This window comes from Lissotriton vulgaris, chromosome 2_1, assembly GCF_964263255.1.
Source record: "Lissotriton vulgaris chromosome 2_1, aLisVul1.2, whole genome shotgun sequence".
NCBI classification, from domain to species: Eukaryota; Metazoa; Chordata; class Amphibia; order Caudata; family Salamandridae; genus Lissotriton; species Lissotriton vulgaris.
In genome coordinates, this window is record NC_141687.1 from 151,722,289 (window position 1) to 151,738,505 (window position 16,217).

The window sequence follows — 16,217 nt, forward strand, 5'->3', positions numbered from 1 at the left end:
CTATCCTGGGGCGTCAAGCCTACCTGAAGTGGATGAAACATATCCTGGGGGTGTCAAGCCTACCCGAAGTGGATGAAACCTATCCTGGGGCGTCAAGCCCACCTGAAGTGGATGAAACCTATCCTGGGGCGTCAAGCCTACCTGAAGTGGATGAAACCTATCCTGGGGCGTCAAGCCCACCTGAAGTGGATGAAACCTATCCTGGGGCGTCAAGGCTACTTGAAGTGCATAAAACCTATCCTGGGGGCGTCAAGCCTACCTGAAGTGGATGAAACATATCCTGGGGGTGTCAAGCCTACCCGAAGTGGATGAAACCTATCCTGGGGCGTCAAGCCCACCTGAAGTGGATGAAACCTATCCTGGGGCGTCAAGCCTACCCGAAGTGGATGAAACCTATCCTGGGGCGTCAAGCCTACCTGAAGTGGAGGAAACATATCCTGGGGGTTGTCAAGCCTACCTGAAGTGGATGAAACCTATGCTGGGGGCGTCAAGCCTACCTGAAGTGGATGAAACATATCCTGGGGCGTCAAGCCTACCTGAAGTGGATGAAACATATCCTGGGGGTGTCAAGCCTACCTGAAGCGGATGAAAGATATCCTGTGGGCGTCAAGCCTACCTGAAGTGGATGAAACCTATCCTGGGGCGTCAAGCCCACCTGAAGTGGATGAAACCTATCCTGGGTGCGTCAAGCCTACCTGATGTGGACAAAACATATCCTGGGGGTGTCAAGTCTACCTGAAGTGGATGAAACCTATCCTGGGGGCGTCAAGCCTACCTGATGTGGACAAAACATATCCTGGGGGTGTCAAGCCTACCTGAAGTGGATGAAACATATCCTGGGGCGTCAAGCCTACCTGATGTGGATGAAAACTATCCTGGGGCGTCAAGCCTACCTGATGTGGACAAAACATATCCTGGGGGTGTCAAGTCTACCTGAAGTGGATGAAACCTATCCTGGGGGCGTCAAGCCTACCTGATGTGGACAAAACATATCCTGGGGGTGTCAAGCCTACCTGAAGTGGATGAAACATATCCTGGGGCGTCAAGCCTACCTGATGTGGATGAAAACTATCCTGGGGCGTCAAGCCTACCTGATGCGAATAAAACACATCAACAGGGTGTCAAGCATACCGGATGTGGATGAAACTTATCCTGGGGGCGTCAAGCCTACCAAAAGTGAATGGAACAAGTCCTGGGTGTATTCTATTCTTTATAAAGGTCATCACCAGAAGAACATAGATTAGTCATGAGCAGCACTGTGTGTATATGTGGTTAGGAAAGGATCCTCCCAGCTTGGCATCTTACTTTCAGGAAAATTGAAGACTAAGAAATATCGAATAATGAAAATGCAGAGTAATAGCTATTACTTCTACTGTTGTCGCATGACATCACTCTACCCCTGACAAGGATTTTTTTTCTAAGTATGCATAATACAGTGGATACAGTGTTAATGCAACTCTCTTCATTCACAGGTAAGAAGCAAACAGAGACAAATTCGGTGGCACGATATACAAAATCAGGGAAACTATAGGCATGGACGGAAAATCAGGGAAACTAAAGGCATGGACATCTGAGTGCAAGAGCTCCTCAGTATATGACAAAACAAACCTCCCGAACCACCCCACCTCCCACAGCCATTCGCCCCGATAGGCACAGCATTTGCCCCACACTTTGTCCCATTTTTGGGGGCAGCCTCTACTTTGGTAAGACTACCCGTTCCCCCCGATGACAAGGTCAGCATCCCCAACAACTGTCTTCACAAACATGTGATCATCTTAGTGTGCGGTTTTGAATGCTCGGTGTAAATGTAAATGTATTCCGACTTATATAGCGCACGTATCACCCGAAGGCATCAAGGCGCTTGCCTTGGGAACCCGTCCTGGCTTTTCCCTGTGAGATAACCCCTACTGGGCATCCCCAAGGTGAAAGCCAGGCATCCCGCAGTGGGTGGGCCGCCGTAGTGGAGATTAAGCAAGCTATTGCCCAGAGTTGCAGCGTGGGACCCCATGATTAGAATAGGCACCGAGGCGAGAATTATCGGGTCCGTGGACATTTTTGGGTTCAGGACCCTGCCGCGTCGGGAATTGAACCCTGGTCCCGGGCCAGACCTCTGCATCAGGGTCTGCCGCTCTAATCAGTGAGCCACACTTCTCCACAACTACTTACTAATTACTGTACAACTACTTAAGTCGCTTTTTTGTTGTGTTAATGATGACTTCAATATTTTTTGTTTTTACAAAGTAGACACTTCTTTTAAACTATTTACCTCACATAGTATTAGCTCATTCACATTCTTGGGTACCTCTACAACTTAAAAAAAAAAAAGTACTTGGGGCCAGATGTTACCGACCGGTATTAGGCATTTGGGATGTAAGGGCCAGATGTAGGAAGGCCATTACCGGTCGGTAACGGCCGAAATCGGCCGTTACCGACCGGTAATAGGCTTTTCCTATGTAGGTGGCACATTTACCGATTCTGTAAATACCAAATCCGTATTTACCGATTCGGTATTTACCAAATCATCATTTACCGATTCGGTATTTACCGAATCGGTAAATGAAAAGTAGGAAGCACTTTGAAGAGTGCTTCTGTGCTTACAGGATTCGTTATTTACCACCAACTATTAGTTGGTGGTAAATAACGAATACCTCTGTAAATGCAAATCTGTGCATTTAGACCTGTGCCATGTGACAGACATACATGCCCTTGTAGGGCTTCACCCCCTTACCGATTCGGTATATACCGAACCGGTATTCCCCATTCATTCCTATGGGCCTGGGGAATACCGATTCGGTTAATACCGAATCAGTATTTACCGAATTTTACAGATTCGGTAAAAATTACCTAATTAATACCTACATACCATTTACCCATTCTAAAATACCGAATCGGTAAAATCCGGTATTTTAGAATCGGTAAATGGTATATACCTGCATCTGACCCTATATAGTGTTTAAAGATCCTTTTATTTCGCCATTTCATTAACATTTTCCCACATTTGATAGATGATCTTTGAGCTCCTTACCTTGACACAGTAGAGGCTAATAAAAAATCAATGGTAATACTTAAAGGAATCAAAAATAAATACAGTCAACATTTAACGTGATAGACATCTGCAGCGGTCTGATGTCTTCATGGTTCCCATTTTAAAAACATTACAAGAAAAAGTTCTTACCGACATTTCGGCACTTCGTACACAATGCCACCAAAGCGCCAAGAAGGAAGATGGAGGCGATTGCCCATATTGGCTCAACTTCACCCTTTATTTTAGCTGCAATAAAACAGCACACACTCATTATTCCAAGGTTAATATACACCTTTCATTCCGATTTACAATTAATATCTGTATAGTTTTAGTTGCTTTCAGTTTGATGACGGCCTGTTCTGCCCTCCAGTAGGGTTAATCGAGGATCAGTTTCTTCCCCAAGGAAAATTGTCTTTCCCCTACTTAGCTCTTCTCTGGTATCTTCCTGTGCACTCCTACCTGCTCACTTTAGTCGCTCCTGTGCAGGTAGCCACTGAGCCACCTCCCTGGAGGCACTGTCAATCATTCAGAACCCCACCCAAGAACATCCGGTTAGTTCATCCTTCACTCCTTATACACAGAAAATGTACCATGTGTGCGCTTCTCATGGTGTAAGGGGATACACCCCTCCACAAAGAAAAAGCACCACCCATAGGAGAACAGAAATAGAACAAACATTCCTTACAGGGAACAGTTGTCAGTGAACCTGGTAAACGCATAGTACTGCACAGCAATTTTAGAATGGCAAGAATATATAGCTTGAGGAAACGGTCCAAAGCAGACTCAACCATCAAAGTCATAGGGAGGTAGGCACTAGAGTGGTATCCAAACATGAGATACCTGAAAGGAATAACACTATTAGGACATGTCTTGTTGGCATTCGTGTTGGGCGCAGTGCCATTGGTTTGGCCTCATGGTGTTGTTTATCTGGGGGCGCCTCATCAAGTATTTCTTCAGTTTCCATTACAGACCATATTCGGAGTGCTCGTATGATAACATGCTTTCAGTATGGTCCATTACTGGTTGGAAGGCCATGTCAAGTTCAATAATGCGATGTTGGTGTGTGAATTTAGTGGTAGAGAGGCCTTCTGGAGACCACTGACTGCTTGGCCATCTCCTAGGCCTTTCCCCTGAGATTAGGAGTCTAAGCCGTAGCATCTTTGAGCTGTGTGGATATGTTGACTGATTTACTATCTTGGACTGTCTGTTATTCCCCTGTGCAATTTCGTGGAAAGCATTACAGGGAGCAGCATGTAATGTTTTGTTGGGAGGAGGTGTTTTTTTGTGGGGGTATTGTAAGCCTTTTGGATTATGTCTCCTACTGTATTTTTCTATTTAGTGCAAAATGAGCCATCAGAGCCAGGGAAGGCTGTGCATCGTCAGAGGAGGCCGCGTCCAGTAATATTGATGGTGACATGAGCAGAAGCATATCTATGTGTTTGACGTCAGAGCCAGGTAAGGCTATGCATCGTCACAGGAGGCCGCGTCCAGTAATATTGATGGTGACATGAGCAGAAACATGTCCATGTGTTTGACGTCAGAGCCAGGTAAGGCTATGCATCGTCACAGGAGGCTGCGTCCAGTAATATTGATGGTGACATGAGCAGAAGCATATCTATGTGTTTGACGTCAGAGCCAGGTAAGGCTGTGCTTCGTCACAGGAGGCCGCGTCCAGTAATATTGATGGTGACATGAGCAGAAGCATATCTATGTGTTTGACGTCAGAGCCAGGTAAGGCTATGCATCGTCACAGGAGGCCACATCCAGTAATATTGATGGTGACATGAGCAGAAGCATATCTATGTGTTTGACGTCAGAGCCAGGTAAGGCTGTGCTTCGTCACAGGAGGCCGCGTCCAGTAATATTGATGGTGACATGAGCAGAAGCATATCTATGTGTTTGACGTCAGAGCCAGGTAAGGCTATGCATCGTCACAGGAGGCCACATCCAGTAATATTGATGGTGACATGAGCAGAAGCATATCTATGTGTTTGACGTCAGAGCCAGGTAAGGCTATGCATCGTCACAGGAGGCCGCGTCCAGTAATATTGATGGTGACATGAGCAGAAACATGTCCATGTGTTTGACGTCAGAGCCAGGTAAGGCTATGCATCGTCACAGGAGGCCGCGTCCAGTAATATTGATGGTGACATGAGCAGAAGCATATCTATGTGTTTGACGTCAGAGCCAGGTAAGGCTGTGCTTCGTCACAGGAGGCCGCGTCCAGTAATATTGATGGTGACATGAGCAGAAGCATATCTATGTGTTTGACGTCAGAGCCAGGTAAGGCTATGCATCGTCACAGGAGGCCACATCCAGTAATATTGATGGTGACATGAGCAGAAGCATATCTATGTGTTTGACGTCAGAGCCAGGTAAGGCTGTGCTTCGTCACAGGAGGCCGCGTCCAGTAATATTGATGGTGACATGAGCAGAAGCATATCTATGTGTTTGACGTCAGAGCCAGGTAAGGCTATGCATCGTCACAGGAGGCCACATCCAGTAATATTGATGGTGACATGAGCAGAAGCATATCTATGTGTTTGACGTCAGAGCCAGGTAAGGCTATGCATCGTCACAGGAGGCCGCGTCCAGTAATATTGATGGTGACATGAGCAGAAACATGTCCATGTGTTTGACGTCAGAGCCAGGTAAAGCTATGCATCGTCACAGGAGGCCGCGTCCAGTAATATTGATGGTGACATGAGCAGAAGCATATCTATGTGTTTGACGTCAGAGCCAGGTAAGGCTGTGCTTCGTCACAGGAGGCCGCGTCCAGTAATATTGATGGTGACATGAGCAGAAGCATATCTATGTGTTTGACGTCAGAGCCAGGTAAGGCTGTGCTTCGTCACAGGAGGCCGCGTCCAGTAATATTGATGGTGACATGAGCAGAAGCATATCTATGTGTTTGACGTCAGAGCCAGGTAAGGCTGTGCTTCGTCACAGGAGGCCGCGTCCAGTAATATTGATGGTGACATGAGCAGAAGCATATCTATGTGTTTGACGTCAGAGCCAGGTAAGGCTATGCATCGTACCAGGAGGCCGCGTCCAGTAATATTGATGGTGACATGAGCAGAAACATATATGTGTTTGACGTCAGAGCCAGGTAAGGCTATGCATCGTCACAGGAGGCCACGTCCAGTAATATTGATGGTAACATGAGCAGAAACATATATAGTCAGACGGAATCCATGGCGGATTATACATCCATGTGAACAGACTACACCATACTTTGAAAGTTGCGTGAGAGATTTGTCGACTGGGATGTGTGTACAGATGATTTCTGCTGGTATGAGGAGACTTTAGCAGCAGCAACTTTAGGACAATCATAAACAGGAGCCCTTTATGGATCGCATTCTTCTTCTTGTAAATGACATAGTACTTGTCACATAGAGGTGGTAGCTTGATTCCATCCTATCTCATATACCAGAGATGATGGTTGATGTAAGTCTAGTTGGGTTTGATTCATTCTAACATATGTGCTCTGAGACACCCCATGAATACTAAAACTTTGTTAATGTGTTGAGTTATCGGTACATATGTCTATTCTAGCCACATACACTGCTCCAACAATGTATTGAGTTCACTCTCTCCACAGAAGGGAGCAAAAATATACGAACTGTCTTGACAAAAGCTCACATTGATATATTCATACACGATCTCTGTAAATTAATTCATATGTAGACATGTGTGTCTATGGTTAGTTTCAGTACGTGTCTACGACGTGAATTTGTCGTAATGTTTAGGACAAGAAGCTGAAAGGAAAGTTCCAGCCACCATTTTGTTAAAATAAAATGTGAAAACAGATAAGGAGTCAAGATGCAGATATCTTGTCCCCATAGGACAGATGAAGGGGCCCCTGAGGGGCCCCTCATGGGCAAGAAATTGGCCATAATTGTTGTGGGGGCTGAATCCACAGATTCCCCCAAGCGGCTCTGAAGCTCAATAGGAAAAAACCTCAGCCAGTCATGCACCATACCCTCACCGCACACGGCCAAAGGACTTGCGCAATGTGGGGGTTGGGTGCATGTAGGGGGTTGCCTGAAGGCCAGGCCCTGCGGCCAACCCCCTCTGCACACACCCAAAGGCCGTGTGTGGTAGTTGTTTTATTAAAGTTTGGTAATTATATAGTACTTTACTTAAAAAAAATATATAAATTCACTGAAAAAAACACAGGTTACAGGAACATTAGTTAGGTTCTCGTTTGCCCAAACAAAACCATAGAAATCCAGCCGTTATAGTTATACTTATAGTTATACTTATCTGACGAAACTATAACTTGTGCCGTCAAGTAACTTTGGACCACGTGTTATAGCTTCTTAACAGAAGAATAACTAGAACAGCTGAATTTCTATGGTTAAAACGTGAGCCTAACTAAAATTGTTCTTTATTTTTTCAGTATATATATATATAAATCTATCTATCTATCTATATAGATATATACATATATAGATGTATCTATATAGATATACATATATATATATATATGAATATATATGTATATATATAGATATAGATATCATATTATTTTGAAAATTCTAATAGATCCAGTAACTCGATCTATTTAAAGTACCCTTATATTTTATAATAGTAGAATCTCACCTCTTATTAAAGTATTTGGGTGAGTTTCTCTTTTTCACATTTCTTCTTTTTAATAATTTGTGTTTTTCTCTACACTTTTTTGGGGGGTAACCCTCAATCTCTGGACACTGCATTCTATACCTGAGGTGCCTCTGGATGAGGCTGGCATTGAGCACGTATTGTAACATCCAATGATAAATGCCACAACATCAATGTGGGGCGGATGAAAAATATATACCGCTTTTTCGATTAATATTGAGTTTTTGAGGGTGTTTCATCTACTCTTCTAACCAATGGTTTAGAAATGTTACAAGTGGGGGGGCGTGGCCAGCAGCATGGCCGACTAGACGTGCCTTGCCAGAGCTCCGGCCGAGCTGCACAGTAATCCGTCATTAAATATCCCCCGCGATCCCGAAAAGGCACCAGAAGGAAGACACAACAACTTGGTACCTGGAAGAAGTGCCGCTGGGACGGTATGCAGCTGCTTTCGCCAGGGAACCGTGTGATACGACGACCACAGCGAACACTCGGCGGCCATGATGGCGACCGCGATGCGCGGAGGACCGCTGAGCTCCTAGTGCCCCGGCCTGTGGTCCCGCTGCACTGCGCCCAGCTGCCGGAGGTTCTGCAACCCGCCTGGCCGCCGGGAGAAACTGGATCATCTTGGCAGGAGGGACGGCGGTGGATCGAGGCGATCGCGGACAGCCAGCCGCCTTTCCCAAGATGGCGGCCGGCGGAGTGTGAGGCGGACGGAGACGGCGGAACCCTACTGCTGCCCTCCCCGGGTCGCGGCGAGACTGGAAACCGCCGAGGAGACACAGCGAGGGTGAGACCAGGGCAGAGGAGGCGGGGGCCGAACCCACAGACACCGGGGAGATGAGACAGGCTGCCTGGCACCACCCGCCTTTACCAACATGGCGGCGGAGAGACACAGTCGCCCAACGAGATAGACGCTGGCGGGGGAGGCGTAGCAGAGGACGCGCCCTGCGGGGAGAGCGAGGGCCCGGCCAGCGAGGGTGAGAGCTTCTGCTTAACCTGCCGAGCAGAGTGGGGGTGATACAGCAACACGGAGCCCGACCTGCAGGACAGGACAGCGCCCTTCTTAGTGAACTGAAATACCTGGAGGCGATCTAGGCTGAGGCGGAAGGGACCCCTGGGAGGCCGCAAGCAAGACACAGAGAACTTAGTAACCGGGGGACACCACCACTGTCTGCACCACACGGCGCGGCCCCTCTGCACAGTAGGGGGAAGAGACCGCCACAGGTAACCCCTGGCCTACAGACTAAGCGACAATGGGAAAGAGAGACCCGGTGCCCAAGACCACGAGGCAGGGCCCCATGGACAACTTCGCAGCACCGCGATCTGTGGCGGAACACCAGTCCATGCAGCCTGGCACACGCAATGACACGGCCATGCTAATTGAGGCCATCCAGGCGTCCAGGACGGACATTCAGGCATCGCGCACAGCCCTGGAGACTAAAATCGGGGAGGTAGGGTCTGAAGTGACACTACTGCGGCAGGATTTTCGGAACCTAACCGAAAGGGTAACGGCGACCGAATCTAGATTGAACGACAACGAGGAATCGATCACTACACTCAAGAAGGACATGGCGGAACTGCAGGCCTCCCACCATCAACTGCAGTGGAAAGTGGACGACGCGGAAAACAGATCAAGGCGCAACAACCTTCGCTTTGTAGGCTTTAGAGAAGGGATTGAGGGAAAAGACATGTCCGCCTTCCTCCTAGCCTGGCTGAAAACTACCTTCCCAACTGCGCAATTCTCCCCATGCTTCATCATCGAGAGGGCGCAGAGGGCACTTCTGGCCAAACCACCGGAGGGAGCGAGACCGAGACCAGTTATAGCGCGCTTTTTGAACTTTGCTGACAGAGACCTGATCCTACGGGAAGCCAGAAACTTAGAAGAGATCCGCTTGGAGAATGCTACCATTATGATCTTTCCGGACTACAGTCAGGAAGTCTCAAAACAGCGCCGCTCGTTTGACTCAGTAAAGGCAAAGCTGAGGTCTCTGAATATCAAGTACATGCTCCTCTTTCCCGCCAAACTCAAGGTACTATATAAGAATAAATCCATCTTCTTTGCACACCCGGAAGACGCGTGGCAATGGCTCGAAGAGTGCCCCATCTTAAATAGTAGAGAAGCAGCAGGCCGAGATGCACTGGACAGGTCGATAAGGAAAAGGCCACGATGGGAGGTACCGAAACCACAGCGACGGAGAACGCGGAGGACGCAGCAGAAGACAAAGACAACACCGTACAGAACTCGAGGCACGGATGACAAGAGAGGAGGCAGATCGGTGTCCCCAGGCAATGATTCTGTGGCGGTCTCGCGGTTCACTTGCCTGAGGAATGGAATCCGCTCCGAAGGAGAAGACATAGAGGAATCGGAGGGCCGTACATCCGGAGGAGAGGAGGAAGAAATTTTGGGTGATTCGATACACCCGCTGGTCAAAGAAATTCACCAATTAGAACAAGATTCCTCGGGTCGAGGCCTGACCATGGACACACAAGACTCACATACGTGACCATTGGTGCACAAAGATCGGGGAAGATAGCGGCTCGGCGCTACGGAGCAAGCACACCCCCTACTGTTCTTTTCTTTTTGAGTTCTTAGAACTGGTTACTGTCTAGTGTGGGGAGGGATGTGTGGGAGGGCGACAGACCTTCTCCTGTGGATAGTTTGGTCCCAGGTTGGGACGCAGCTGGAAGGGGAGGGAGGTGGGGAGGGGGGTGAAGGGGGGGGGGGGTTGGTTCCTGTTTTGCCTCATGTTGGGGTTTCGGTGGGTTGCGGGGGGGAGGGGGAAGTTCGTTGACAAACAGCAGAGAAATGCCACCCCACACTTGATGACATCCCTACCTCGGGATCCCTCACTGGGTAGACACAGTGCAATACAATGGCAGGTACATTAGATACTCCACGCATGGGTGACACAGGGGTCACGGTGCTAACATGGAACGTCAATGGCCTGGGCTCTAAAATTAAGAGAAGTTTAGTTAACGCTTACCTCAAACGACTAGCACCTGACATCATCCTCCTCCAGGAGACACACCTTAGAGGGAATCAATGCTCATTTATAGCGCGAGGACGATATGCTGTCTTAGCACATGCAGGTTACACAATGGATTCCAGGGGAGTCGCGATTCTCATAAAAAAAGCGACGCCATTCAAGGTTACACGCACTTGGCTGGACCCACAGGGTACATATGCGGGAGTCCAGGGAATGTGGAGGAGACGTAAATACACGATAATATCAGTATACGCACCGCCCAAGCTACAGGCACGCACACTGAAGGCAGTCATGACTATCCTACTAGACACAGCCGACACGACACAAGTAGTGGGGGGAGACTTTAACGATGTAATGTGCACCTCACAGGATAGATCGGGGACACCTCGCACAGTAGGATCCACAGCAGCCCTAGCGCGGCAAATGAACACTATCGGCCTCACTGATGTATGGAGATGGCTCCATCCAAAGCAAGAAGCATATTCATTTTACTCGAGGCCCACAAAGTCTTTTCCAGATTAGATTATATCTTCACATCCAGGCAGGAGGTCTCGACGGGAGACCTAGCAGAATACAAGGCGAGAGGGATCTCTGATCACTCCCCGCTATATATACACCTGGGGCGCGAGAGGAGGGGGAGTCCGACGCAATGGCGATTAGCGGCATAGGACATCCAAACACTGGAAATACTTTGGGGCATGCGAGCAGATATATGGGTCTACTTGGCCGAAAATGAGGGTTTTGTTGACTCCGGAGCCACCCTATGGGAAGCTATGAAACCAGTCCTGAGAGACCGCATTCAGAGTGGGCTGGGGGATGCTCGGCGGAAACGTCAGGACAAGATAGCGAGTGAAGAGGTGACCATCCTGACTTTAGAAGCAGAATACTATCAGCAGAAGGGAGAGGCGCGCCTCAGGAAACTGCTAGACACACAGAGACACTACAGGGAACTAGTCACGGACGAGGCACGCACTCAGGCACTGGCAACACTACACCGACTATATGATGTAGGTGACAAGTCCGGAAAACTTTTAGCCTGGTTGGGCAGGAGGGAACGAGCGGCACGGTGGGTGGATCGGATCACGTTAGCAGGGAACGGGCAGGTGAACTCGGATATGGCCATAGCGGACGCTTTTGCGGCCTACTATGAGGACTTCTATAGGGCCAGGGACTTAGGGGACGCTGAGGACGCCCAACGATACTTGTGTGACATGGAGGTGCCGACCTTGTCCACAGAGGCCAGTGTAGCCCTCGAGGCGGACTTGACGCTAGAGGAAATAGCGGAAGCCATAACAGCGCTGAAACCGGGGAAGACTCCGGGGCCCAACGGTTTCCCGGCGGAATTCTTCAAACGGACGGAGGATTTGTTGCAGCAACATATGAGGACCCTATTCACAGAATCGTATCAGACAGGGAGCCCCCCGCCAGATTTAACCCTAGCCACTATTGTCCCGATCTACAAAGAGGGTAAGCCTAGGGATGACTGTTCCTCCTACCGCCCAATTTCCCTCCTAAACATAGAAACGAAAATTCTGGCCACTGTCCTAGCTAGGTGTCTAAGACAGGTCATTACGGACCTGGTACATATGGACCAATCCGGCTTCCTTCCGGACAGAGCGACCAAACTCAATCTCCGCCGCACCCATAATTGGCTTCAGGAGGTCCGTGAGAGGAGTGAACCCCACTGGTTCCTCTCCCTGGATGCGGAGAAGGCATTCGACGCAGTCCACTGGCCTTTCCTAATGGAGACTCTCCGTCGGTTTGGGTTTGGACCTAAGTACTTGAAATGGGTTCGGCTCCTGTACTCAGACCCGAGAGCACGGGTACGGGTCAATGGGCGATTGTCCCGCGGATTCCCGATTGGGAGGGGAACACGCCAGGGCTGCCCACTGTCCCCCCTTCTATTTACCCTTACAATTGAAATTTTTGTGATACGGATCCGGCATAATCAGGAAATCAGAGGCTTTACATGGGGAGACTCGGACGCGACACAGGAAAAAATATCCCTGTATGCCGATGACGTATTATTGTTCGTGACAGACCCAGATAGGACAATCCCGGCACCGTTCAGAGAGCTAGGCGACTTCGGGCGAGGGCGGGACACATGATCAATTGGCATAAATCGGTCCTCTATGATCCACAAGGCAATGAGTGGGGGAGTGTCTACCAGAGCTCCTTATACACACTAAGGATGGCTTCCAGTACCTGGGAATATTCATAACCCTGGATAGGGAACGCTCTTTCACTGACAACATAACCCGAATAATGGTGGGAGCGAAGGCAGAGATGGACAGATGGAGACAGCTCCCACTCACCATATTGGGTCGCGCCGCCCTATATAAAATGGTCCTATTGCCTAAGTTTCTCTATGCTCTCCAGAACGAATATTATCCTCTACCGACTACGACCATGAATAAAATACATGCGGACCTGCGCACCTTCCTGTGGTTGGGGAAACAGCCAAGAGTGGCTCTCTCCACACTGCAACGACACCAGTATAGTGGGGGGATTTCACTTCCTAATCTAGAGGCGAACTACTGGGCGGAACACCTCGCCCCAATTAATGAGTGGCTGCACGCGGCAGCCGACCACCTTACCTATGCACTGGAGAGATCCAAGTGGTCGAGCAAGACTATACTGCACTACCTTTATGGAGAGACGGGGGGTCAACAGCTCCTTCCTGCCACCAGGATTACATTAACGGCGTGGCGTAGAGTGACAAAAAGAATGGGCTGGGACAAGAGACCCACTCGACAGACACCACTATGGTGCTGCAAGTGGCTAGGGGAGCTTAATAAGCTGAAAGGCTTTAGAAGATGGGATGACATTGGCATTTCCACTGTGGGAGACGTGATAGCAAGGGGGGAATTGAAAACTTTTCAGGCACTCCAAGATGAATTTGCCCTACTCAACACCCAGTACTACAAATATGTTCAACTACAACATGCATGGAGGGCGCAAAACATTACACTTACAGACATCCCAGAATACGCGCCACTAGAGGGTAGATTGCTGCAGGAACAGATACAGGGGGGGACAATATCCCTAACGTATAAAACCCTGACTAATAATATGCTGGGTGACCTACAGGTCCTGCGAGGAAAGTGGGAGGCAGACGTGGGAGACATGGAGGATCTGGACTGGGAGCTCGCCCTCATGCACCCTCGTGAGGTGGCGATAAAGTTGAGACTCCGTCTCATACAATTTAAGGTACTCCATCGGTCTTACTTTGACAGGGTGAGACTTTTTAAAATGGGTAAGATTGCCGACACTGCATGCCTTAGATGCCATCAGCAAACGGGCGATTTCTTCCATACAATCTGGGGATGTGCGGTTATTCAAGAATACTGGGAAGGTGTGTTCATGGAACTGGAAGAGGTACTGGGGGTGGACATACCACGGGATCCTAGATTGGCGCTACTGGGCATGACTATAGAAGTGGACCTAACCCGCCCCTTGATTATCTTTCTGCTATTGGCTTTAGTGGTGGCGAAAAGGGACATAGCACGACGCTGAGGGGCGTCCGAAAAACCAGATCTGGAGGAATGGAGGAGAGGGCTGGATCTGTATATGGCGGCTGAGAGAGTGACTTATAAAGCCAGAGGCTGCCCCAAAAAATTTCGGAAAGTATGGGCTAAATGGAGACAATACCATGGACTAGAATGAGTCACTGCGGACTGGGACCATGAGGTCAAGGAGACCCTAGACGAGATAATATGCACGATGGGGATCAACGAGAGGTGTAAATTATTTGATGCCCTGTCCCGCACTCTGGACTTACCAGGTGCACCAAAGCAGAGGGGTGGGGGGACGGGGGAGAGGGAGGAGGGAGTGCGGGGGTTGGTGGGCTGCTGTTTTAGGGGATTTTTTTCGCTTCGTATACTTTATTTATGTTGTTAGTTCAAAGCAAAGAGTTCTCATTTGTATTTGAGCTTATATAGCGCACAGCTACCCGCAGTGGGTTTCCCGGCGCTTGCTTAGGGAACCCGTCCTGGTATTCCCCTGTGAGATAACCCCGGCAGGGTATCCACAAGGTGAAAGCCAGGCATCCCGCCGCGAGGGGCCGTTGTGGAGATTAAGCAAGCTATTGCCCAGAGTCGCAGAGTGTGAACCCGTGAGTCGAGAAGGCACTGGAGCGAGAATTATCGAGTCCGTGGAATTTTTAGCCCAAGACCCGCCGAGGCGGGGAATTGAACCCTGGTCCAGGGCCGGTCTCAGCTTCCGGGTCTGCCGCCTCTAACCCCTGAACCACACTTCTCCTTTAAATGGCGTCGAGTTTATTGGGGCCCCCGTCAAGTCAAGGGAAATTGGTAAATGCACTTGAGGTACACCTCTGTGCGGTCGCCCCTCACAAGTGAGGGGGATATGTCTGGTTTAGGGATCTTGACACCGGTTACGACCTTGCCGTTGGCCCTTAAACGTTAGGATGTACAATTTCAAGTTAAACGTTTTGTAGGATGTTAGTTCGGCTAGGAGAACCTTTGTATTAGAGAATATGTTAAGGTTAGCCAAACATCGCAATGTGGGAATGAAATTGTACATTAATATGAAACTGTTATTTTAATGTTTTAATTTTGTTCTCATGAAGGGTATGACATTCAGTACCAAAAGAAAAGTTGCATGACTGGCGGCCAGAGCGGAATGTTGACGCTCTACCATGTGAAAAATATTTACACCTGTGATGCTTCTGATGCAACAATAAAAAGAATTTATAAAAAAAAAAAAAAATGTTACAAGTGTCCTTTTTCTTCTTTTTGATTAACCGAATATATACTTATATATGTTTTTTCAAGAGTTTATTATATATTATATGTAACAAAACAAATCTATGTCATTGTTTGTATAAAATGTAGCAGAGGTCTGTAAATATTTTTATTTGGAGCTGGCCATGAGCAAAATGTTTTCCAGCCGAGCCCCCTTCCAAAGCTTATGGTATGGAAGGGGTGTGGGCTATGGCTAGATGGAGGAGGCAGAGCTTCTAAAATCATTTCAGGGGTACCTTTTATGTAGCCCTTGGTCCACACTAAGTATATATGTTATAAAAAAACTAATTCTTCGAACAGAAATTTATTTAAATTTTGGCCCTCACAGAACTTGACCCCGAGCCACTGCATCTGCTGCTCTAATGGTAGGTATGAAGCTCAGAAGCAGACTGTCACTTTGCCCTTTGTAATAATGAGCCCAAATTCTCACCCTCTTCCCTGGACAATCTTTCTTGGCCCTGTGTAATCTCTATTTGTCTGTGAAATAAGCATTGGTAAAGCCAATAGGCCTGCCCTAAGCACTGGCAGGCACTGAAATACTGAACTTGTCCCATGTCTTTGAAGGAAGCGCCCGCTGGCCCTGGAGTATCACACTTGGTCCATGTCTTTGAATGAAGCTCGCACTGGCCCTGCAGTGCCTCACTTGTTCCATGTCTTTGAATGAAGCTTGCTTTGGCCCTTCAGGGTTTTTTTTAATTAAGCTGGCACTAACTGGCCCTGCAGTACCACATTTGTACTATGTCTTTGAGGGAAGCTGGCACTAGCTGGCCCTGCAGTACCACACTTGTTCCATGTCTTTGAAGGAAGCTTGTAATGGCC

General features: G+C 48.5%; 1 protein-coding gene across 1 annotated transcript in view; it reads right to left on the reverse strand.

The window, feature by feature from the left end:
* Nucleotides 1-16,217, reverse strand: part of LAT2 (linker for activation of T cells family member 2) — a 251,099-nt gene that overhangs the window by 147,729 nt on the left and 87,153 nt on the right. Inside the window, exon 2 of the mRNA XM_086954605.1 lies at nucleotides 3,176-3,271. Coding sequence (XP_086810731.1) covers nucleotides 3,176-3,271 — 96 coding nt within the window. The remainder of the gene's footprint in view (nucleotides 1-3,175; nucleotides 3,272-16,217) is intronic.